The 25,552-nt window shown below is 40.3% G+C and overlaps 1 protein-coding gene across 1 annotated transcript in view; it reads left to right on the top strand.

Annotated features, from left to right (window-relative positions):
- The window catches only part of RBM33 (RNA binding motif protein 33), a 104,307-nt gene that overhangs the window by 63,697 nt on the left and 15,058 nt on the right, over positions 1 to 25,552 (top strand). Inside the window, exons 14-17 of the mRNA XM_086467467.1 lie at positions 441 to 728; positions 6,606 to 7,244; positions 20,304 to 20,507; positions 21,922 to 22,110. Of these exons, the coding sequence (XP_086323593.1) occupies positions 441 to 728; positions 6,606 to 7,244; positions 20,304 to 20,507; positions 21,922 to 22,110 (1,320 nt within the window). The remainder of the gene's footprint in view (positions 1 to 440; positions 729 to 6,605; positions 7,245 to 20,303; positions 20,508 to 21,921; positions 22,111 to 25,552) is intronic.

Below are 25,552 nucleotides of genomic sequence, written 5' to 3'. Positions count from 1 at the left end.
TCATTTTGAAGGCCTCTCTGTACCACTGCTAGTAAGCTTTCTGGTTCAGATAATGCCACTTACTTGTGTCTTGTGACTTTGCTCCCGTGCAGCATGTTCTGTTGCTTGGTAGGTTGGGGTAGCACAACAGTCCGTAGCAGTGCTCAAGACAACATGACTGAAGTTCAGAATCATTGCTTTGATTAGGAAAGTGAATCAGACAGTGAAGCAAATTTCTGAGAAGGATGTTAATCAAGTGAGATGCAGTTTTACTTTTAATTAAATAAATTGTTGTTAAAATGTTCTCATTTTTATCGTTTTTCTTCTCATATTGAAAATATTATGCCTCTTTTAAAAGTTTTTTTTCACAAACTTAACTAAATCATGAAAATGTGAAACAGGAAACACTTTAGTCTGATTTGCAGTGGAAGTCTGCAGTATTTTTCCTTTCTGCTTTTCAGAATACACCATCACAGAATATTGTCAAGCGTTCAAATCAGCAGCTACAGTCAACTGCTCCAAGAAACAGTAACTTGCGTGAATTGCCAATAGCACCATCACATGCTATGGAAATGAACAACAACAGGCGAACCTCTACCCCAGCTGCTCAGGTCAAACCCATTACCAGCACGATGTCTGCCACCAAGTCCGTACCTGGTGTTGGAAACTCACAGGGAAGGCCTGAGATGAAAGCTAGAGCAATCACACCAGTGGGCCAAGCAAAATCAGAAGTGAAATCTGAACCAGAGGTAAGGCTTTTTTTTTTTTAAAAAAAAAAAAAAACAACAAAGCAAACAACAAGAAACAAAAAATTCCCACCTTTATAAAACTTTAGTAATCTGACTCATGAACTGTAAGCACGCTTAATGTATTTATTCACTTTTTGGTGCCACTAGAGGCCTCCCTTCCAAGTTGCACTTGTCTCTTTAATGTGACAGCAAAACCAGTCTCCATCGACAAAAAAAATGTCTGGCAGGTTGGCAAGGCTGTGGTGAATCTGTTCTGCAGGAGGAGAAGTCAGAGGTTGAGTAAAGGTTATCAATGATGCAAGCCTCTGAAATACCCATTGTGCCTATTTCTGTCTTCCAAGATTATGATCCTTTTTTTTTTTTTTTTTTGTTCTCTCCAGGTAATCATGTCCTTCTAAGTCAGAAGGCCTTTTCTCTTCCAGTTCCTATGATGCTGTATGCCTCAAAAAAAAAAAAAAAGGCTATTTGGAGAGCTGTCTTCCTCATGCTGTGTTCCTTTAGGCTGTTCAGTCTCCTCTAGTGTCTTGAGCCCTCATGCAGGAGGTTGCAGCTGCATCGTCCATGGAGCTTCTTGCTCTTGAAGAAAATCTCTCTTTTGTGAAACCTTTTGACATGAGGGAAAGTAGGAAATACTCCTTAAGTGTTCCATTTTGGGGAAAATGGTGCTGTTTGTTCTGCTAGTACTCTGCCCAATCAAAAAATGAGGTGCCAGTGTTTTGGGCTCCACTGGATCATGCAGTGTGAACAGATGCCCGTTTCCCTGCACAGATTCTCCTGGAAGCTAGAAACAGCTCTTCACGAGCACTGTTAGTTTGAGAGCGTGAGTAGGATTGCACTGATGGCGCTGAGAGTCCTGAACATCAGGCGGTACTAGAGGAACATGATGGCTAAATGCACCCTGTGTAATTTCTGAGGGTCAGGTAATTCTGAGCAGAACTGTAATTCTTTCTAGTTGAGTTGACCAAGAATCTTTTCTCAAGGACCAGGTTTTCTTCAACAACCGTTGAAGGCTTTAATTGAGATAATAATGTCTTTCCTTCAAGCTGCTCATGATTAGCTTTTCATCTTGTTCTTATATTCGGGATGGTCATAACTAATTTTCACAAATGAGGCACAAAAGAACTCGTAGCTAGCAGTGTTTGAGCTCCTGTGCACTTGCTTTTCAATGAAAATACGTGTTTAAAAAATCCTTATTTCAGCTTTTAGTTTTGATCATTTTTGGAAAAATTGAGTAATCCCCTTCCCCTCAATTCAGTCTCTTGGAATAATCTAAGTCATAGAAAATGCAGTGCCTCTTAGAGAAGCCTCTGTCTTTTAGGCTATTAGTAATTTGGCTATTAGGATATTGAAGCAAATCAGCTGCAGTCCTCAACGTCTGAAACATCTTAAAGTTCTTCCGTAGTGTAGTCATATGAAAATTAAGGCGTTAGTTCCAAAATATCTCTGGCAGTGTCTAGAAAAATGAATTAATGTTTTTTTTTTTCACTCCTCTTAATCAAATGAGTTAAAAAAACCCAACCAAACAAAAAACAAAAAAAAACACCCAAAACTGAAAAACTCCACACCGCAAACCAAAGCAGTCATCTTGTTCTCTCTAAGTTTTAAGCATATCCTAACAAACCTGTAATTATAAGACTAAATTCTTGTGTGAATTCTTGGTGTTTTACAAATAAAGCTTTTTTTTATTATTTATTTCTGTGTCAAAGCTATCTTTGAAAACATTTTGATACCTGTTTTACGTAAGTTTTTGCAAAACAGGATAAAAAAAAATTGCCTTGGACTGAATGACGTCTCCTAATTGTAAAGTAAAAAGCCTTTGCAGATCTCCTTGGCAAGTACTACAAAAGTGTGTGAATGTGTGTGTACCCAGAACTCTTCTGCTTTCAAAGCAGACTTGAAACAGAGCCTTGTGCTGCCAACAGCGTAGTAGTGCTTGTCCCTTTTCAGCTGTGCCACTGCGCTAGTCTTGTTGACGGGTGCTGCTTATTGTCACTTCTACAAACAGGATTGGTGCCCTAGTAGTGTTCATTTCCAAGCATTTGATCATATTCGTCACTGTTGATTTAATGTGGGTTATTACAGTTCTTTTCTTAGGCAGGTTGTAATGTTTTCCAGTCTTTTTTGTGTGTTCCTCTTGTAATTAGCTAACTTTGTCCGGTTCTTTTGCTTTCTTTGAAGATGGGAAAGAGTTAAGTTCTATCATCTTTTCTAGCTGTATTGCTCGTAACTGAATTGGGCAGGTTATTTTGCAAGTGTCTTCAACTGGAAAATTATTAAGAGTTTTCTTTGCATCTTTCTTCCTGAAGAGTCAGTGGCCATATTTATGAATGCCCTATCATTCAGGAAGCACGAAAAAATAGCAGTATTGGCTATATATTTTTTTTTTTTGAAAGGTTTGCAACCTGAGTGACTAGAAGATTAAAAACTGGATTCCTACTTTACTAATGGTATGCTTGTGTTCCCATTCCTGTGAGGCTGCAGAATACTGACTTTAAATGCCTTTGTTTAGAATAGCTGTTACTCTCCAAGATGTAGCCAATGAAACTGGAAAGTATGGGTGATGACTGTGGGGGCCTAATTCTGCTTATGTTGAGGTCAATTTAGGATAAAAGGAATTAAGGCAATATTAAGCATTTTTGAGTTTCAAGAAGGGGGAGAATGTAGAAAAGTGGCGTTAATCTCTTTTTAGAAGAAATGGATATTGGAGCTCAGAACAGGTGAGAAATTAGTAAGCGCTGCATAATCATAGGTGTACTGATATTACTGCTAATATTGCAGCTAATGTCCCTCATATACTGAAAGAAAACCTTCACATTCCATTTTCCCAAGTCCAGTAAATTTTGAAGTTGGTTTGAAGTTGGGCTGTTGGATTTTATGTTGCTGTGGTTTTTTAGCAAGGCTCACAATATGGAAAATAGTTTCTGTGTTATTAGACCAAACATATCTAAATCTTTTCATCTTTTTGGAAATTAACTACCTGAAAAATAGTACGTGTCTAAATTTGAGTTTTCTCCAGTTTAAATAGGCTTGATTTCCAAATTTTGATAATGGTGCCTCCTGTCTGGTGCTTAGAAGATTCTTCTTATCACAGTCTTTTTCCAGTTTGAAGGTTGCAAGAGGGCAGTGTGCTTCTCAGAGTAACTTGTAACCTTGTTCCAACATCTCTTCCTGTTTGTCCAAGATACACAGCACCTGTGTTTTGTAGGGTGACTCATACCTTCCTAGGGTTCAGGAGCTGATGTTATGGCAATGTGAAGTGTGTGGTGTGTATGTAGGTCCCTTTATTTAAGTTATTTTTTTGGTTTTGAACACAAACAGCCAAATTGATGCAGTTTGGATCTGGCCTTACCTTTAATGAAGACTTGAATTTTTTGGACAAATTATTCTAGCCTCTTTTGTTTCCAGTGTTACAACTGAAAAAATAAAGATAAACCTGCTGAATAGGTTTGTATTTATGCTACGGATCAAACCGTTTTGATTGCTCTGTCCTTGTGCCCATTCTACTGAGGGACACAAGTGAGCCTGATTATGTGATTCCTTCTTTGTTCCTTGATAGCAAACCAGAACACTTACAGTATCTGGTTCTTAATGACCCTCCATGTAGTTCTGTCACCTAGTAATGAAGGCTGCAGACCTCTGAAAAGGTGTGGGTTTGGTTTGTTTAAATTCACTATGTGAAAAGCAAGCTACTGATACTACAGCTTACATTTCAGTAGAAAGTTTAATCCCTTTTGGAGCATGGCTTTGCTGTCTTTTCCTCAGTCAACAGTGCCGTTCTAAGTTCTCCTGGAGAATAATGTAGGACTGCTGCATCTCTTACTGCTGCTCTTCAGCTAGACTCAGAAAAGCAGCCCGTAACAGTTTCTTTTGGTACTTTCCATCAAAGCTGTTTTGGACCTTAAGGCAGAAGAAAAACCTATAGCTAAGTCTCAGTCTTCCCTTCAAACCACAGGGGAAATATATTGTGTTCAAGGATTGTTCAAACATGGATGAGAATCTGCGCTTAAACCACGAACACACACACCCCGCAAAACAAAAACAAAACTCCCAAAACCCAGCAAAAAACCACCCATCTCCACAAAACCGAGGGAACTGATTTGCATCTCTGGCCTTTGTGCATAGAGACGTGTACTTTGCAGCACACTTAAATGAGTCCTGCCAGCAGACAAAGAATGAGCATCCTGAGGGACGCTGACCAATACATCCGCGTGACACCCCTTGGACAGATACACTGATTTCAACTACACTAGCATTAAAGACAGAAGACAACTGACAAACTGTCTTACCAACGCATATGAAGTTGGATGAAGGCTTAGTAGACTATTCGGGCAACTTGATCTCAAGTATAATCTGAAATTTTCCTTTCAGAAACTCCAATACTCAGGATCATTACTAGTTTCCCGTGAAGTCAATCCCTTCTTAAAGGGCAAGCTTCAAAATCAAGGGCCAAGAGCTCTGAGGTTGTATGACAACTGTAGATCAGCCCATTAATGGGCTATAGGTAGACCTAAATCCTGCATCTTCGTAAACAAGTTGCTAGTGTTAAGTTCTCAGTAAAATACACTTGCAACTAGGGGAAGACCAATATAGAGGCCCTGTGATGATTAACGAAATATTTGCATTAGGAGTCAGGTTTAATTGAAATTAGTTGCGTAATGACCCAACAGCACAGATTCCGTGCTGGGATGGAAACAGGCAGTTAAATCCTCTTCTCGGCTTTAAAAGCACCTTATATATACTATACTATAGAGTGTAGGGGGGGGTGGGGGGTGTGTGTGTGTGTATATATATATATATATATATATTTGAGCTGTAATATATATAAATGACCTGTAGTATACAATAAGGAGCTTCATCATACAGAACAGGCAAGACAGTGTATCAGGTCAAGATGGAAACAGTACACAATGCCTATTGCTAATGATTTTCATCCCATTAGTTTAATAAGCCCAGTACAAATTTCTCCAACAAGCAGTAGCATGCTGTACGCTCTGTGTGTAATTTTGAAAAATGCATTTGATTGTACTGCAAGAGCAATTTGATTTCTTTTCCAGGATGATGAGAATCTGCATTTCCTTGACTCTTGTCCATTTTTATACAGCTTTTCTTAAGAACCCATTCTGCCAAAGTTGAAGAATCTTTAGAAAGATTATTTGATGGTGTGTAATACTTTCAGAAGGGCCCAGGGCTGGAATATTAAAAACACTCTCTATATACCATTAATATTCCAACTCTGCGTTTGGCAACATTTTGATTCTGAAGAGAGTGCATGAGTTCAAGGTCAGAGAGATTGACTTGTGCTGTTCATTATAACCAATTATTGTGTGACAAATGAGTTTGAGATCAGGCTGAAAATTCTGTGAGAAAAATCAATAGTTCTAATCAGGGCCTTTCAGGTCATTTACCACCCTACCTTTTGTTACTTTGTCAGAAAAGAGCAAGATAAAAACCTGTGTGACAGTGGGTTGCCTCTGTATTGTTACTTTCCATTTGAAACATATTTTGATATCTTGAATTATATTAATAGTTTAATTGGTTTTAGAAACTTCTAAATGAGTTCCAATTTGTAAAACTTCCTCTTTTTTTAATATTCTGATAAGATTTCTCAACTGGTATTAAAGCTTTTCTGTCTAGGAAGTAGTATCTCTAAGTCCTAAACCGAATTTGAGCTGTTTGTCTGTAATGAATAGCAAATAAACCTTACCAGCAGATATACTCCACTAATAGCAAAAAAAAAAAAAAAAAAAAACAAAAAAAAACAAAACGAAAAAAGCTCTTCAGAGACTTACAACATCTGAAACAACAATTTAATGTTGTTTTGGCCAAGCTGGGCACGTATTGAGAATTTTGTAAATTCATTTGTATTTTCCTTTGTAGTACCCAGACGAAGATGAAGAAACTAGATTATATCGTTTGAAGATAGAAGAGCAGAAGCGTCTAAGAGAAGAAATTCTGAAACAAAAGGAGCTGAGACGGCAGCAGCAGGCTGGTGCTAGAAAGAGAGAATTGCTTGAAAGACTCGCACAGCAGCAGCAGCAGCAGCAACCTACGCAACAGTCCTACATGCAGCAGGAGGACGACTCCTCCGAGTTCCCCACCAATGGCAGCCCTTACATACCCCACTCCGGCTTACAGACCAGGCAAAATGTGAAAAACAGACTCCTTGTTAAAAAGCAAGATACGGTAGTTCCAAATATCCAACCCAAACCCACAGATTTCCCACAGGTCGGGGCGAATGTGCAGTATCAAGGACAGCAGATTAAGCCAGTGAAGCAGCTGAGGCAGACGAGAACAGTCCCTCTGAGTCAGCCTCAGGCGCCACAGAAAGTGTTACAGACAAAGCCTGCTGGAGCATCGCTGCCCACGACACCGACTGCTCGAGTGGCTTCGGTACAAGCAAGGCCCCAGGAACTGAAACCTGGCGTGAAAAGGACTGTCATGCACCGGACAAACAGTGGTAGTGGAGATGGGTCCCATGTCGGCAGCAAAGTCAGGGTGATTAAGTTGTCAGGAGGGGTAAGTTTCCAAGGCTCATCTCGTGTGTGTGTGTTGTCATGGTTTGGTTTTGCGTGTTTCATCCTGTGTAATCCCAAAATAAAAAATGGGCCGAAGCTGATGAGGGAAGTAGCAGGTTTAGCAGACCTAATAGTCCATATTTTATATTTTCAGAACTGTAAGTTAGTAGCAGTTATTCAGAAGTTAATGTTTCCTGTAATGCTTTACTGCCAGGCAGTTATCACTGAAATCGCTTTGAAATTACTTCTTCCTTTTAAGTTGTCTTCTAAGTTTTAAGTCTGAAAGACTCCTCAACTGAACTCCTTTTGCTTAAGGTTGATAGGTCTGATAGGGGGTCAGAAAAAAGGATTTGGATGGCTGTTTTTAAGGTTCGGTTAAAAAGCAAGACTCTGATTGTTTGGTAGTTAAAGCCACCTAATTTAGTTGTGTGCAGATGCTGGTGTTAGTGTGGTTTCTGTACTCAAGGGAAGATTATTTTTGTTTTCTTGAAGTGTGTTGTGAAACTAATTGAAGCAGTATATTGGAGAGGGATGTTTTCTGTTAGAGGCTGGATTTAAAACGTTACCCATTTCACTTCTGCATCTAAATGAGATTTCCTTATCTTTTGATGAGGGGTCTATTATCTGCAGAGTGTCCCTTGAGCACCGATGTGGAGGACTCAGAATGCGGGTCTTGATGGCGGTGTGCGTATTGTAAGATCTGGGGCTTTGGTTAGAAAGTATCTTGACCAAAATTATTCTGTCTTAATGAAAAGACAAGTTAATTTGTTAGGGCTCTGAAGAAACTGAGATGAGGGGACATAATGAGATCGTGTTGTCAGTGTGAAATCCGTCCACGGGTTTATGCTGAGGAGGAAAGTAGTATGTGATGTGTTTTAATGCTGTAGTACATTGGAGGTATTTTTTTGGAAGAATGCTTCTTAAATTATTCAGAGCATTAATTAGGGAAACTTGCAGAACTGCTGAAGGTCTGTAATGAAGTGCACGTTGTGTTAACAGCGGCTGAACAAGGCCTTGGAGGCCAGGCTTTACTCTGTAGAAATGGGGAGGAAGTTGAAATGCCAAAGTCTTAATTACTTTTTATAAATGTTTTTGTACAGCTCATAAAACTTAAATACACTTAAAATTGTGAACTGCATAATGACCATGTGGTCTTTCAAAATATTAACATAAAGGGCCTTATTGACTACACAGAGCTGACAACAACCTGACTGGGAGGATGTCTAGTTCCTCAGACATGATAACTTAAGTACAGAAGAATAAAGTACAAGAAGTTGAAAGGAATTGATTCTGTTGGGCTAAAAATATTTATATATAAATATGTCTGCAGGAATCCCAGTGGCCTGCAAGAGGTATGACAGGTTTGTTAGTCATGAATAATTGAATAAAGCAGTCATGCACAACTTCTTTCATTATGTGGTGAAACAAAACAATGCCAGTCACAGCTCTTCATAACAAATGGTTATCAGTGCCCCCAGTAGCATTCACAATGAAATAGTTTTTATCATAATGCTTTATTTCAGAAAACTGTAAATTATTTGTTTCACATAAGTCTCATGGTAAGCAAGAGCAATTAGCTTCATTAAATGCCTGTGTAACCCCTCTTTCATTGTACACAGAAGCAGATTTGCTCTGTCCTTAACTTTCAGATACTGAGGTTTTAGCAAGGTAAAGCAGGTTCTTTACATGTAGTCTTTGTTACTTCTGTCATATTGACACAGACATTTTCAGTTTTCCTTCCAACTGTGGAAGAATAAAAGCAAGCATTGCAATTAGCTGTTTAACACTGATCAAGATAGTTGATTAATTTTTAATCGGTTAGTGACAAGCTGAATCTATGACTTTGTTTCTTTGACCATACAAGGAAAAAGAAAAAATTGAGCAGCAGGGGGGCCAATCTTGTCCATTTTGACAGGATTTTAAAGAAGAATTAAAAGCTGCTTGGACTCTGAATGCTACAAAGATTACAGATCACACTTAGTTTCCACTTAGTATTTAGTCCTGCTGTATGGTTTGTTTATTTTCACAAATTTTGCCTCGATGCTAAATATAAAGCAAAAGGCAAATCTCATTTTTCCTAGCCATTCTCCTTAGCATGTAATAGTGCTTGCTCTAATTCCGTGCCTTTGGCCGAAGGGATGGCTGGTATCTCTTATCTGTATGCACTGACTTGATCCCGCAGTTAAGCAGCCCTGCCCATTTCTCTGTCTGATCACTTGTACCCTTTTTCACGTCTAGAGCTCTTCTGTGCAGAGGTGTTTTGAATACCCATGTACGAGTGAGATGGCTTGTGATCAGCTGCAGTGCAGGTTCCTTTTTGAAGCTCTCTTGATTCATGTTGGTAAAGACTTGGAAAGTCCCTTCTCTTTCAGCCTCCATGGTACAGCATGATAGTAGAGCTGGTAGTTGAAGAAGCTGATTGAGACCTGCACTAACTCTTATCTAGACCAAATTGACCTAAACCAGGAGATGGTAGCAAGGACTGTTGTAAATTCAGTAGGACCATCTGTAGAACCAGGATTAAATGGTGGTGTGTTGCTGGTGATGTTTTTTGTTTGACAGTTAAGGAGATGTACTTGGTATACTGGTGAGATTTGCGGTGCACAAATACTGTCAGAAGAGAATGGTTTCTTCTCTTGAGGGCAATATCTTCCCTGATCTAAGCTTCTAACTATGTTTATTTGTGTTGCTGGGCATTGCAGTACTGCTGAGGATCTCTGACCTCCAGGTAGAAGTACCCCTTGTTACTTAAGAAGGTAAAATGGCCTTTCATCTCTTTCCACAATATTCTCTTGAGAGGACTTTGCTTTTTGAGTATTTTTATGGAATTGTAACAACTAGTAATTAAATCTTAAGAAATGTTTTAATTTGTCCAGTTTACTTGATGCATAAGATGCCTTAATTTGTGGCTTCTTATACTTGAAGAAAAGGGAAGTGGAAAATGATTCAGCATTTTCTGTATGCCAGACTAAGTCTGCATATCAAGGTGACACGTTTGGTACTGTCATTAATGGTTTTGTCTGTTGATGCTTATTATTTATTTTTTAAAACAAATCCCACCCCCCGCCTCCTCCCTAATACTGATAGGCCCATCCCTTTCTAATACTCCTGTAATTTATACAGGAATGGCAGTACAGTGAATAGTTTTCCATTTTAATTACTCCTTTAAATGTTATGTTCCTGGAAAATGAGGCAGTGTTTAGCAGATGAACTTTCATTATTTTTTTTTTTTTTCCATGAAGGCCCAGATATCTTTTGATGGATCCAGTGTGCTTTATGGCTTGTGTAGCATGTCTTCAGAGACATCCTTTACAGATAAAGGAGTTCAATGTATTTGCCAAGTATTCATACTAGTGTATTTTACTAAGAAAACATCTGAGATTTGCCTGGCTTGATGAGGAGCCTGAAGTAAATCCTAAAGATACTCATAAGAATAAACTCAGTGAGATTGTAGAGTGTGTGTTGAGAAGAAACACCCTAATAAATTACTTAAATATGTGATCATAAAATTTTAAAAATGAGGGTGAAAGGACCATAGAAATAATTTATTCTGTCTTGAAGAGATGAACTCTGTGGCATTCCTGACAGACTTGTCCAACCTTTTTCTGAGATCTCATTATTGGAGATTCCTTTGGCCATCTATTCCAGTGTTGAACACGTACGCTTGGGAGAATTTTCTTGGTGACCAAACTACATTTTCTTGCTGTGATTTTGAATCTATGACTGTTTGTATTACACTTCAAAAGAGATGGGAAAGAATTTATATGCCTCTTTGTGGCTGTCTCACTTTTTAAAGATCTCTTAACTGTTTCTGAGTACTAATATCCTTCAGTCTCTCTTGCTGGGGCATGTTTTCTGACACCTTGGCTGTTCGTCGTCATGGTGGTGGTCTTTGGGCACTCTGTGGTCAGTCTGTCAGTAAATAGTTCTAGTACCAACTGCAATTGAATTCCTTAAGCCAGTATATTAGTAGTGTCTTTAGTCCTGGAAGAATAGGTTTGTACCAGCTACAACCTTAAATGTCTTAAGATCATATAAAATATGTGCTGAACATGTTTTTCATTTAGTTGGAGGTTCTGTGGGAAATGGTAGTAGTTTAAAATCTCGGTATCATTCAGTCATCTTATATTTTTGTTGGGTGATTTTTCTCCAGCCACAAAAGGCCTGCCTTGCTCAGAGAGATGTCTGTCTGTCCAAAAGGCCTGAAAATGCTGGGTTTTATGCTGCACCAAGAGCACACCAGTTTTTGTCTCTGTGGAAGGTTCTTTCATTTGAGAAGCCTGTCACAAAAAATGTCCTTGGATTGTACAAAGAAAAAGAGAATTGGAATGGAAGCGAGACAACTTTATTCATATTTAGAGTAACTGAGAAGTGTGAAAGATTGATATGGAGTTCTAAATACGGAGTTCTAAATATGGAAAAAGATGCTGATTGAGATGATTGTTGTTTGATAATGTAACTTTATCAACCACCTTTGCTTAATGTTTGTACTTGTCTCTACTTGCATGTGTATGTTCAAGTTTAATTAAAAATATTTGACTTGAAAGCTCTATAGCGCCTTTCATCTAAATATGTCAGGAATTACAAACACTAAGATTTTTGGCATTTGCATGACGAATCTTCTTGAGGGAGCTCTTCACCCAGCTCTGCAGTGCCACCAGCTGCAAGAAACAGCACAGGAACTCTTGCCGCATACAGTCCTGTCACTTCTTGAGAAGCAGGAGAATGACATTGTGGCTTATTCATATCCCACTGTGTTGGAAGGAGGTGTGGATAATGTCCGTATTCTATCAGCAGCAGACTCAAGGCGCTGCAGAAACCATGCTGTTGACTGCCCAGGTACCATGTTTGTCGCTTAGAGTGTCAAAATGGGCAAGACCTTTGAAGCAGTACTAATGTAAATGCTGTTGAAGAAGGACTGTGCCTGCCACAACCTGCAAGATTTCACTGTGGAGGTATTTCACAAATGGACATTAATTCTGTAATTCCACCTCAAAAAAAAAAAAAAAGGAAGTCAGGGAGCCCTGTGGTATTCTGGTTATGAAAAAGGCATGGTATTTTCATGAAACATTTGAAAATGAGCAATAAACCCTATCCTCCTGGACATCCAGTGAGGATACCTATAGAGACAGAATATTTCATGGCTTGGGGGAAGTGAGGCAGGCTATGCTGTACTGTTTGGGGCGTGTTTGGTTACTGGGAAAATGAAATACAAGGGCATGTGTGAACACACACAACAACTAGAGGGACTTAAGGTGATGAAGAAACCAGACACTGGTAGTACTTTTTATGGGTTTGTAATAAAATCCTCGAAAGGGGGAAGAGATACCTACCTAAATTGAATTTAACTTTGCTGTGGATAACTTGGAACTAAAATGCAATAAAGTATTTCCTATTGCAGACTGCAGAACAGGTTTCTCCTTTTCCTCAGGAGACTTTTAAATAAAAAAAGAAAAAAATAAAGGGCGCTGCTTCCTCCTGAACACTCTGAAAGCAAGGTGTTTGGTATTGCTTGTCACTCTTGTTAAGTCTCAAAGGAGAGTTTTTCTGCCATCGTAAGTGTTATAGTGTTGGTGTTACGGAGTATTTAGTAGCCCAGCTTCCTGATAGGAAATGGCTAAAGGCAGCTGTAACACCGTGAAAGTGGATTACAAAGAGAAGGAGCTAATTTTCAAATGAAAACTAATTGAATGCAATCTCTTAACTTGGGAGGGAAACATGCAGATTTGTCCAATTTCGATTTAATATTTTGAGAAGTCACAAATGCCTTTGTTAAATGGTATTTCAGGTTTGACCACTTGGAATAGACCTTCAGTACAGAGACGTGGCTCTGAGTCAGGAGAATCCTGACACTAAGTGGTTGGGGCCAGAGGTGATGTGGGTTGTCCCTGTCAAGACTACAAGGAGCTTAGGGTAACATACCAGGAGGATTTGATTTGCCATTAGTTTTAAGCTTCAAGGAACAGGAACTAGAAAAAAGTAGACATAACACAAGAAGGGAAGCTCCAGTTGTACTGGTTTCTGATATGCAGTACTGGCTTTCTGTGCCATAGCTCGTGTTCAGCTGGGAAGTGCTTCTTCAGGAGCTTTGGGCCACCAGAAGTTTTGAATTGGTGATATTTTCCAATAGGAGCCTTTTCTCCTGGTGATTTCTCTGCATGTCCAGTCTTCACTAAAATTCTCTGTACAAAAAATTATCCCGGAGACTGGCACCTGAAAAGGGAACCAGGAAGCTTTCTCAAAAACGTGCTTATTGGCATCTACGTTATGTATTTTGCAGACAGCAGCGTAAAAATGAAGGTACTTCTGAGAGTATTATACATATCCAGTCCAGAACCTTGATTTTGCTGTAGCTTTGACACAGAATTTATCTTTTTTTTTGTAATGAACTGGTGGGTGATTGTACTAGAAAAACACGTTGTCGTCTGGTCAGCTGTGTTTCTGTCACTCCTGGTGAAACTTCAGTGTAGCATGGGTATGACTTCTCCATGCCTTAGTTCTCTTCTCGGGCAGATGAGGAGATACTTAAGGTAAGAATGCTGTTAGTACATGGGATTAAATGGAATTAGCTGCTATTTTTACAAGACATTTTCTTCTTGCTGTTCTGGCTGCTCACACACCATTAGAAGAGAAGATAGTGATCACATCATGGCTCACTGAAGCAGCTTTTCAGTCGTGTCTTTTTATCACAGGAAGGGAACTGTTTCTGCATTTTATTTATTTCTTGCTTAGTCTGGGTGCTCTTGTTTGAGGTAAATTTGTCCCATGCAAAAGTTTTAGGCTCGGAAAAATAATCCGTAACTCACTGGTCAGCACCAGAAGCGTAATTGTTCTGGTGTGAACAGGGAGGGCTTTGGTTGTTCCACCGCTTCTGTAGTCTGATGTAGCTTATTTCTGCGTGCTCTGAGTCAAAACCATACCTTGAACCAGCCGTTAATGATGAGTTGTCTATTAATTGAGTAGTGTATTCTAGCCTGGCTGGAGAGCAGGATGGTTTTTTAAGTACTGCTATTCTTGAATTTAGAAAAAGACTTTTAAAGGTCTTGGCCTTTAAAAAAAGGTCTCCAGGTGTTTCTCATTGGCATTTGACAGACTGAAAGCAGATCCTCAGCTGTTCGGAAACAGTGCTTGGTCATGTCCCTTGGTTGTGTGGGGTATTTGGCAAGTGATTAGGCTTCCTGTTCACAGGTCCTCTGTCTCGTCAACCGGCCGTATCAAAGTGGCAAAGTATTTGGAGCACCAGTCAAAGAGAAATAGCTAATTATTAGGGTTTTGCCTTTAATGTATGTTTCTGATAGTCGTAGTGAGAAAATACTCGTATCTATTAGATGATAGTCTTTCTTGCTTTGCATGGTTTTTGCTTTACTGTTTTTATCTCTTTGTTACGTGGGGATCACAGTTGTCTGTGTAGATGTCTGTGGTTTTTACTACGGTCAGTCGCCGTATCAGTAAAATACAAGTTTACATAGGAAAACCTATATGGCTGATGAATAGTAGTTTCTCTTGTCCGTGAAGTGAAGATTAAGTAACCTAAAGGATGGGGTTTTTTTACTCCTTAACTACTGTGATACTGTGGAGGGTACTCATTTCTAGAAATATTGACATAAACTGCTAACAGATGAGGGGTTTCTCCTTTCTTAAAGGAAATCAATTACGAGACATTTTTGGATTCAGATTTCACTGCACGATTTAAGCCTTCATCATGCTACAGAGAATTTGAGGTACAGTCCATCTAAGAAAAGTTCAAAACATTTTGCTTCTCTGTGTTATTTTTACACAAATCAACCGGAGTTTATTTCCTTTAAGTGCTTTATCTGCCATGCGCATCCCTTTACTATTGGGTGATTTTGAATTAGCTTTATAAAGATTACATGGATAGACACAGCATTGTCGTAGTTAATAGAAACCTGTGCAGTGAGGTCTATGGGCTGCAAGATCACTAACAGTGCCAATGACAGTGAAGTATGGCCTTATCGAAAGGAGAATTCATAAGAGGCTGCCCTGGGACACTGCACCACTGTCCTTCTGTGTATCCTGACAATGTTATCTGTCCTCTCAGTACGGAGTATCAAATGTCTGTCACGAGTACAGAAATTAATTTAATGTCACCTGAAGACATGCAATTAATCTTTTAGAGGTTTTCATAATACCTTTACAGAAAGAGTTGCCAGTTTGGCGGATTTGGATTTTGGGGTTTAGCAGAAGATAAGGAAAATTAATTTTTCATCAGGGTTAATACAAGCTAGCAGGGCCACAAAGGCTGAGAAAAATGGTTTGGGAATTTGTCAAGTGTTGTCACTCTAGAATAATGCTGCTTAACGTCTGATAGGTGTAATCAAGAGTTGAGATTTCTATAGAGGGGGATTAATCAATTTGCTCACTACAGAATGCAAGTTGGTGATACCATTCCTTCATGGGGTTTAAGAATGAAAATAAGATTTGATCTGTCAAATTGCAAGCAGCTCTGACAGTATCAATAGGCATTTTTATCAGTACATTTTAAAGCATTTGTTATAAATAAATTTGTCCTGCTAATGTTGGTGGCAAATAAACTTCATCTTCATTGTAAAACTGTCATAATGATTATGATAGAGTAGAGAGCTTCAGCTTGCTAAATTCAAGCAGACCCTCATAAAATTCTGCTTTTAGAATTCATAATCTCATATTTGACAGAATGGTCTTTATGTTTCTCAAAACACAACTCTGGCTATATGTATGTATGTGCAGTGAGAGAGTCTGACTATTGAAAAGCAGCCTCAATAACTAAGTATCAAGGGAATCTGTCTAAAATCCATGGCCATTGAATGGTGCAGTTTCTGTTTTTTGTTAGTCCACTTTCAGATCAAACTGTGCAGACTCTTCCACAGTAGAAGTTGAAAACCATTCAACATGTAGATCAAAACCTTCTGCCTAAATCTTTCGAGTTTTGTTTAATTTCAAATATTGAAATTATCTTGTCGTTTTGGCGCCACTAACAATCTTGCACTGCTTGAAATTTGGAAGATAGTTTTTATACTTTCCCCTGAACAGAACTCCTGTCACTTAAAAAAAGGCATTTTTATTACTCCAGAATTAACCGAATAGTGGTAAAGTTTTGTTCAAGAGAACTCTTTCCTGGCTGTGTGTTAGGAAGGTAGACCTTTTCTAAAACTTGGAAATTTAGAGCTTGAAGGTTGGAATGATTTGTAATATAGAAATTAAGTGGTAGGCAATAACAGAAAAACATTCTTCCTTTATTGGTTTGCAGACAAAGAATGGAAATTGACTTTTCTGCAGAGGATTTTAGAGGAAATTTGCAGTATAAAATCAAAGCTTGTATCAGTCAATCTCAGGACTCTGGTGGACTGAAAAGTGTTCTACCTGGTTTCAGCACTTTGTGCATCAAATTGTATGAGGCAGGCAATGGTGACGGATAGATGCATCTCTGAAAAATTTAGTATTGCCTTGTACATCCCAAAATGCTGTAGAAAAAAGCAGATGTAAATGTATTTAGACAAGAGAAGACTTAAAATTTCAATACCTCCATCTGTTGCTACATGTAGAAATTTGGGGAGGGCAGTGATGTAAGCTAAAGAAAAATTAGCAATACAGAAGTTGTCTTTGGGAAGAGCAAAAGTTGATTTAAAATGAACTAGAACTGAGACATTTTAAGTAGCAGAGATGCTAGCAATTTAGCCTCTGTGATTTAGACATCATTTTGGGTAGCTTCTGCAATACACCTTCAGTTCACTTACCTGCTTGCCAGTAGCTTTGCTGTGTGTTTTGCTTTACCTTCTGGGTGTCAGCTTATTGTGTACCTTGTGAGTGAAAATCGAGAGCCAACATACGTAGTCATCTTTGCAATCTACGTCTTTTCCTTCAAACCAATAATGTTCTCATAAGTGTGTGACCTGTAAGTAGTATTTTGAGGTTTTGCAGCTTTAAGTCCAGATGTTAAAAGCTCTTTGTGGATGTTTTGCTTGACTTAGTTCTTCATTGATGTGCCTGAAGAAGACACTAATTGTCTTGCATAGAAGAAGTTTAAAGGATAATGGTGGTGGTGAGTCTAATTTGCTGCTAAATACTACTGCATTTGTTGGGGTTTTTTGGCTCAAGCCATGCTTGTCCTCCTTGTATTGTGATGTCTTTAATGGTGAAAAAGAAATTGGTGCTGAAATTCATTATCTGAGGCTGTGTTGTTTTGTTAGGCACGTATTTGGTTTTCATTTTCTTAAGAAAACCACCAAATTTTGTCTTCAGCTGAAGCCAGGGCTACCTCTAGTGGGAAGTGATGTATTGCTGACTTGCAGGGTGTGCTGTTAGTCCTTGAGCACCAAGTCGCTCGCTCATAGAGCTCTCTTGAGAAGTGGTGCTGCAGGTCCATCTCTGCTTCCCCTCTTGAAATCATCTCAAAAAGCGGTAGGTGTTCAGAGCAGTAGTATAAAGAGAGGGTTTGGTCCAGTTCCCCTTTCTTCTTTCTTGTTGCAGGAATGAGCAGACCTTGCTCCATCCCCTCTTCTTACCCTATGGACTTTCTTTATTGTTATGTATAGGCTTTCTTATTTCTGAAATGTATAAATCATTAAAAAGTCCAGAGGTGTTTCTGTGTTTTCAGACTTTTGCAGGAACATCATGCTAGCAGTGAAGCCCAAAGGTGGCATTTGAGATCCCAGCAGGGAACAAACCCCATCAGATTTGTCATCAGTATGAACCAATGTTGTGTGCTGATGCCTTTGACTCTGTTATAGGTGTGTGTTTAGTTTATACAGTTTTACTGGTGATAATTTGGCTTGGTGGTTAAATATTGGGTGGTTGTTGGCCTTTTATAGGAAATGATTGTTTGCTTTTGAAGTTTCAGTAATGAGCGTGTTCAATGTGTTTTACACCTGAGAGCTTCACTCTCAGATGCTCTTCCTGTGTGCTGGGATTGCTTTTTGATTTGGAAAGAAATGCTTGCAAGTATTTATGGTTGTTTTTCACAGCAGGCAGTTAGCAGAGATTAGATTTTAACTCCCAATTATGTGTTTAAATTCCTCCTAGAATTTTTTTGTTCCTTTTAGTTTCATCATCTTCCAGCTGCTGTAGGGTTGAATAAAAGAAATTATCTGATCAGGGCATAGGGCTCATAGCGATGCTGATAGAGGAACTAATACTAAAATGAGGAGGATTTAATGCTGGTGTCCTGGTAAAGTTTTGTTTGTGTGTGTATGTTTGGGTTTTTCAGGAGAGGAGGAGAGCTGTTGCTTTTATATTTTTGAGTGATAATTGAAGAGAGAGACTCTGAAGGGAAAGCTTTATAACTTCTCACTAGTTCCTGCTCTTCAAGGTTTACATACAAAATTTTCTGCGAAGCCATGAAGCCATTCAGTTGAGCAGACAAAAACCCCATATGATTAGACGTGCAGTTTTCTGTTGCCTTCTTGCTTTGGACACTGTGGATGAAAGCCCTTAAGTGGGAAGAGCTTCAAGATTTTCCCTATGACAGATTGTGCTTTTTGAAGTGTAGATGATGCAAGGGGGTGATGAAGCTGATTTGTCTGGAATTTGAGTAGCTGAGTTCTTGCGAAGTTGAATCCGGCGTATACTTGATAATACAGAGGACTTGATTTAGGGGTGTGAATTGTGAACTAGTGAGCTTGCAAACATGAGACTGTCCTACATATCACCTGTACCAGACTATTTCTCTTCCAATGATAGAGACTTAGTAACCAGTCCTCAGTAGGTGTTTCTTTTGCCTTTGTTTAATCCCAGTAGAGAGGTAATTATTTATATTCGCAGTCATGATAATCTCAGACCATAAACCTGTTCCTTCTACAGCCTTCTATTTTGTTCCTTTATCTGCAAGAAACATGCCAATTAGTATGAAACCTTCTGGTTTGTGACGTATGTTACAGATGCAAAAGGAGTTTTGACTTGTGACTATTTAAGAAAAGGGAAAAAAACCCCAATGTAAATAAAGATATTTTCATATTTTTTTTTCCACTTTAGACATGCCTTCTATTTGAGAGCTTTTGCTGAGTTTGGTTAGGGACCTGGACAATGCCTTCCCCCTGCAGATACAACGTTTACAAGTATTTGAGTTCTAAAGTTGGAGTACAGATACTGCTGTTGAAACCATGCAGTAGTACGATGTGCTTTATAGATACGAAAGTACCTGATCTTTTGTCAGCTCTGCTGTCTGGTGCTCCGTGGGATGTTTTTCAGTGATTGATCTGATCTGGACAGAGGCACACAAATTCAAGAATCGCTTGTCTGTTTGTAGAAAAAGCTGAACTGTTTGGGTAGAGGCAGTGGAAGGGAGTACTTTCTCAGTGCTTTCAACTTGTGCTTTTAATGTGCTTGACTGCACTGAGAGATTTAGTGGAAAAAGCAACGTTGTATGAGAGGCACTGAGGTGGTGTTTCATTGTGATTATAAATATCTATAATAAGAGCTTTATAAAGCAAACAAACAAAAAAACATGGGGAAGAACTATTCCAAGTACATACAGTGTTTGAGGAAGGAGACTGCTTAAAGGCTGCTGGTATAGAAGTTGACAGAATAAGTATGCCCTTCAAAATAAATACCAGTTTTTAACTAAAGAGAGGTTGCTGTTTTAAAGATGAACAGAGTATTTGCCTGGTTCTTCCAGCCCTCACAGTTCTTTGCTCCTTCTTCTGCACTGTGTATGTCTCTCTTAAGAGGAAAAAAACCCAAAACCACCCACCCCCACAAAAAAAGCCCACAACAACAAAAACCCCTAATGCACACCATAGTTCACATGTAACCTGGAAGGAGGAATGATTTGGAAAGAGAAGTGAAAACACCTTGCTGTTTTGTATATGAAAAGACATTATTGAACATTGTAATGTATTACAGTCTGAACAAAGTCCTGTTCCTCAGATACCGTGGATTTACTTTAGGCTGAAGCACTATTTCCAGGCTGAGCCCTTGCACACGCCTGCCACAGCTGCCGGTTTGCTTTAGCAGGCAAACCGCTGGTGTTCTGTGCACTGAGCGAGCTGGATGTGGCAGGAGGCTGCTCAGGGTGAGGGTTTGCAGTGCCTGGACATTGAGCCGCCTGTTGTGTTGTTGATTTCAGCAGGGGGGAGAGGATGCTGGCTTTTTTCACCCAGAGGGCCAGCCCCAGCGGCCTCAACAACCCCCGGAGCCGAAACAGCAGCCAGTGCGGAAGGTCACATTGACAAAGGGAATGCAACAGCAGCAGCACCAACAGCAGGCACAGATCCATTCACCAGCTCCTCAAGGAGTCAAAAACATCCAGGGAATCCATCAACCTAAAAAGGTGATTTTTAGATGCATATTGCTGCTAGAAGTTTTACTGTCTAGCTGTGTTGCTCTATGAATAACTAGCATTCTGTTTGTCAATTGCTAGTGCAGGGCTGCATGACCCAGGAGATGCATAATTGCATATAAAGCTTTTATCTAGAAAGGCCTGTTTGTACCCAGCACCGACTGGAGATGCCTGCTGGTTGTTTCAGCTGCTGCCTTTCTGGCCAGCACAGTACTCCCTGGAGGAAATGCGTGCGTCCCGAGATAGCTACTGTAGGCGATGATAGCTATCCAACTTGCTTTCTGGCCTTAAAGCCAAGAGTTTTTCCAAAGTTGTGCTTCAGCTTTTATTGTAGCTGTTTCCTGCATATGTAGGAGCAGACAGCGACTGTTTCAGGATGCTCTTTGGTCAGTCCTCAAAGTTGGTATCGCTAAAAACAGTTGATGATCTTGTAACTTGATTTTTGCACTGGTCGTGCGCTGGGAGGAGGCAGGGAGAGGGTTCAGGTGGCAGTGGTGTGTGCCTACTCTGCATTTGCAAACTGGCACGCTCCCTGAAAATAGCTGGTATTTTGGCTTTTAAGTTACTTGTTGGTTCTAAACTGTTGGCAGTAATCTTCCTGCTTCACGTAAGGATAAAGTTTCCATGCTGATGCAGAGGAGTGTGAAAAGTCGTTAACCTCCATAGACTCTCCAAGTAGAAAACGAGAAATTGTGTTGAGTGTTAACTCAATGTTAAGTGTTAACTCTGTTTAATGTTTGTTACTCTTGTCGTTATTTTTCCTCTCTCCAACTGTTCAACCTTTAATTTACAAGAATTAAATCCACACATTTCCTGCTTCAGAGGATACTGTGGCACCAGATCCTACAGGATTTGGGGGAAAGTTGTTTTAAAGTTAGTGTGTGCAAGTACTCCATCCTGATAACAGACCAAGAGTTGGTTTCAGTAGAGGCTGGAGGTGCTTGAAGCAGTTTGCTGGTCTTGTGGGTACATTAGATTTACCTGTGGGTTGAGAAGATAAAAAGGAGAGGGATCACTGGTTATTTTTTTTTGGCCAGACTCAAAACATGGGAGCTGAACACATGCTGCTAATGTGATCAGTGTTGAAAACTAGAGTATATGTTTTGGTCTGAGACCCTCCACTGCTTGGTTGATCTGTGCTAAAGCTGAGGCTTTTAGCCTCAATGCAATAGATATAACTCAATGTGTAACTTGCTATCCTTCTAAAAGAGGTTTGTATAAGCAGTGGATGAATATATTAATAAGTGGCCTTTCAAATCAGCAAGCAGCAACAAGCTGTTATAAATCAACATGTACTTTAATCAAGTCTTTAAGTAAATGGCCAACTTTTATATCGTCTGTCAAACGCAGCGAGCAGAAGCACTAGGTAAGTAAATCAAAATACTGTTACTTTTGTTGTTGGCAGGTCATTATGCACGGCAGAGGCAGAGGAGTAGCAGGCCAGATGGGCCGAGGACGCTTGATGCCAAATAAACAGAACCTGCGAGTGGTGGAGTGCAAACCTCAGCCCTGTATTGTGTCAGTTGAAGGGCTTTCTTCATCAACTACTGATGTCCAACTGAAAAACCTGCTGATGTCAGTGGGACCCATTCAGGTAGGTCAACCTCGGTTTATCATTTTTGTGCCAAAAGGCTTTCATTCCAGAAAGCTCAATTAATTCCCTGACACTAAATACAATGTGTGTTTATTGGTAATTTATGTTTGAAGGCACCCCCACCCACACACGCTACACCTGGTAGCAAAGACAAGCACATGATGATATTGCGGCAGGGGAGCTGCGGTAGGATTTTGCTAAGCATCACATTCCTGCTGCAAAAGAGTCTCCTTCATTTTGGAGCTCCTGTGCTGTCTCCGTTATTTTCTTAGACAATGCAAGCCTGTCCCTTCTGTGCGGTTGTTAAAGCCAAATGATCGTATCAAAGCAAGTGTATTTTTGGCTGCTGTCCTTGTTTTTGTTGTTGTGGTGGTTTGGTGTCTGGTGGAGTTTTGGTGTGGTTTTGGTAATGGGGGAGAGGGCTACAGAGGCGGCTCCTGTAAGAAGCTTTGAGAACCTCCCCCAGCTCCAATTTTGGACCCGCTTCTGGGCAAGGCCAGACCAATGGCTCCTCTTCGAATAACTATTGAAGAGAGAAGGAAGCGGTTGATTGCTGTCTATTTGTTTTGTCTGTTTGTGTCTGTGAGCGAGACCTTGCGGACACCCCGGTCAGTGAGGCAGGAGAGGGGGAGCTGTGCCGGTGCAAAGATTCCCCTGCAGCCCACGGTGGGGTGGCGGCTGAGCCCCTGCAGCCCCTGGAGACCAGCAGTGGCCCAGAGGTCGCCCTGCAGCCCGCGTTGGACCCCAGGCCAGAGGAGCAGGGACTGGGCCTGGGGCGGTTTGTGGGGAGCTGCGGCCCCGCGGGAAGGTCTCATGTTGGAGCAGTTCATGGAGGGCTGTCTGCCGTGAGAGGGACCCCATGGTGGGGCAGGGGAAGCTGCGAGGGCCCCTCTCCCTGAGGACGGAGGAGCAGCGGAGACCCCTTGTGCCGGCCGGGCTGTGTAACCCCCATTCCCTGCCCCTGCACTGCTGGGGGGGAAGAGGGAGCAGAGCTGAGCCTGGGAAGACCAGAGGGGTGGTAGTGGGGGAAAGGTGTGTCATATTTAAGACCTGGTTGTATCTCTCATTGTCCTAGATGGTGGTAGTTGTTTGTATTAAATTGATGTTGTTATCCCCAAGTTGAGTCTGTCTTTTGCTCGTGACCATAACTAGTGAGTTAGCCCTCCCTGTCCTTTGTCTCAACCCTCGGGCCATTTTGGTTGCATTTTCTCCTCCCCATCCCTCAGGGGACAGGGTGGGGTGAGTGAGCAGCTGCGGGGGGGCTTTTGGAGCCAGCTGGGTAGGCTCAAACTGCGACAACCGTTGACTTGGACCTACCCTCTTTTTTGACATTTACCTTTTCCTGTCATTGCAGTCCTGGGATAAGAGCACTTAGTGACAGCTGCCCAGAGGAGATTTTGTGCCATGTAGCACCATCTACTTTTTCAGATGAAAACACAGTCTCCTTTGAAGGATTTTATTTATCCTTTAGTTTTGTTAGAAGGTTCTCTTTAGGAGAGGCTTGTGAGCAAGGTTGTGACACACACACACTGGTATATCTACTGTGAAGCTTCTGTTCGTAAACTGCCTCCTGTAGCTGATATATCAGTTAAACTGGCTTTAGGGATACAGGAGGTTTTCACAGCACTGAAGGGCTTAGGAGGCCCTGTCTGACTTACTGTTAGTACATTTGAAAATATCAGTCAATGAATAATGAAACACAGAGGAGGAGAATTTTTTTACTTGGATTTTTTTTTTTCCAGTTTTGAGTGCTGCTTTTGACAGGATCAGTGTTTTCAGACAAATGCAATGCATGAATTGGAGCTGTTCTGTGAGATTTCTGTATTAGTGGGATCATCCCTCTGTTGCAAAACATATTGCTCTCCTAAAGAAGTGCACTTGTGCCTCACTTCTTCCCAATTTAGTAAATGGAATAATGCTGAATTATTTATGTCATCAATTCAGAGAGGTTTAATTTGTTTGTGAAAGCAAAAATACTTTCACAAAATACTTTGTCCCTTCATGTTCTGTAGTACCCTAGGAAATTGTTCATACAGTTCCAAAGCACGTTTGTTTAGTGTTTACTTGCTAAATCTTGTATGCGAATATTGGAAGGAGATTAATAGAAACCCTGCTACACAGGGTAGTATTACACTACCCTACTTACAATTGAGAGAAGTTGAGAATGTGCTAAAAAATTTATTCAGTACTTGCTGTTTCATAGCAGACTCCAAAATCTAGTGTCTCAATTCAAAGTCACAGACCAATTTAGAGGATGTACTTATAGGAAGAAAAGGATAATTAATTTTCTAGTGGGATCTGACACATCCCTGTGCCCTACAGAACTTGTACTTTTGCAGCAGCATCAGCTGTACCTTTGGAAATTACGGTTTCTAAAGCATCATCTATTTTCTCCATATCAAAAATCTAGAAAGTAGTACTTGGAGGAGCTGCTTGAATTTAGCTACCAATGCAGAAGGATTTTGTGCTAATTCAGCACTGGAATTTCAAGTCTGACTTGTAGATGGCTAGAAATTTCCTGGCTTGTTTGAGACTGAATGGCGTTCACAAGTACGGATAGTGAGAGATGCAGGGGAGAAGTGATCGTTTTGTAGGAAGATGATGAGACTGGTACCACCATGTGCAATGTTTAGCTTTTTCTTTGGTTTTGGTTTTGGATATTTTTTTAATGGTACCATGAGAAGCGGCGCCGCAGAAGTTTTAACAACACCGAACGAGGAGGCAGTGGCAGCAATTCTAAGTGCCTTGTAAGACATTAACTGAAAATGAAATGTTTGAAAATCTCTGTTGTCCCTGTTCACAGCTATCGCTTTTATACAAATGGTGCTAGATTTTCAAAGAGGTCAATACCCTGAAGTGGATTTCCTTGTGGCTGTAAATTAATGGTTTTACTAGTGTTTGTGTTCAGTGCTGTACAAAATCCCCAGCAACTGGGAATCATCAGGAGGCTCTGATAGTGAAGGAATGCTTGGCTATTTCCTCGTTCTTCCTTTAAAATGTGTTTCATGTAAGTGACTTGCAATGAGGAGTGCAGAAGTGAGTCACTGAAGAGCCAAGTAGCGACTGGAAGGGCTCCTTGCCATGCGGGCTTTGGGGCAGTGAGGACAATATGTGCGAGAGGCAAGGACAGGTCACGGCCATGACCACAGCAGAGAGATCTCAGGTTGGGCAGAGCTCTGATCTTCTAAGATGAAGTGTTGCTGCTTGGTGAACTGAAATAGGGGGGATTTGAGGAAATGATTACTGTGAGAAAACAGCAAGATGAGAAATTCTAGCTGCTTTTTTTTGAAATTAAGCAAGGTGCCCAGGTTTTTAGCGGGTTCAGATGGAGTTCAAGTGATAGTAAGGTAAGAGGAGGGGAAGGTGAGTCAGTTGTAGCTGACTCCATCTTTTAAGATGCAGGCTATCCTATCTTTAGCTGTTGACTATATTCAGCAAAACT

Source organism: Leptosomus discolor, chromosome 6 (assembly GCF_034619465.1).
Source record: "Leptosomus discolor isolate bLepDis1 chromosome 6, bLepDis1.hap2, whole genome shotgun sequence".
In the NCBI taxonomy this organism is placed as follows: Eukaryota; Metazoa; Chordata; class Aves; order Leptosomiformes; family Leptosomidae; genus Leptosomus; species Leptosomus discolor.
Note: the sequence above shows the minus strand (reverse complement) of the source record. Positions and strands in the feature narration are given on the sequence as shown.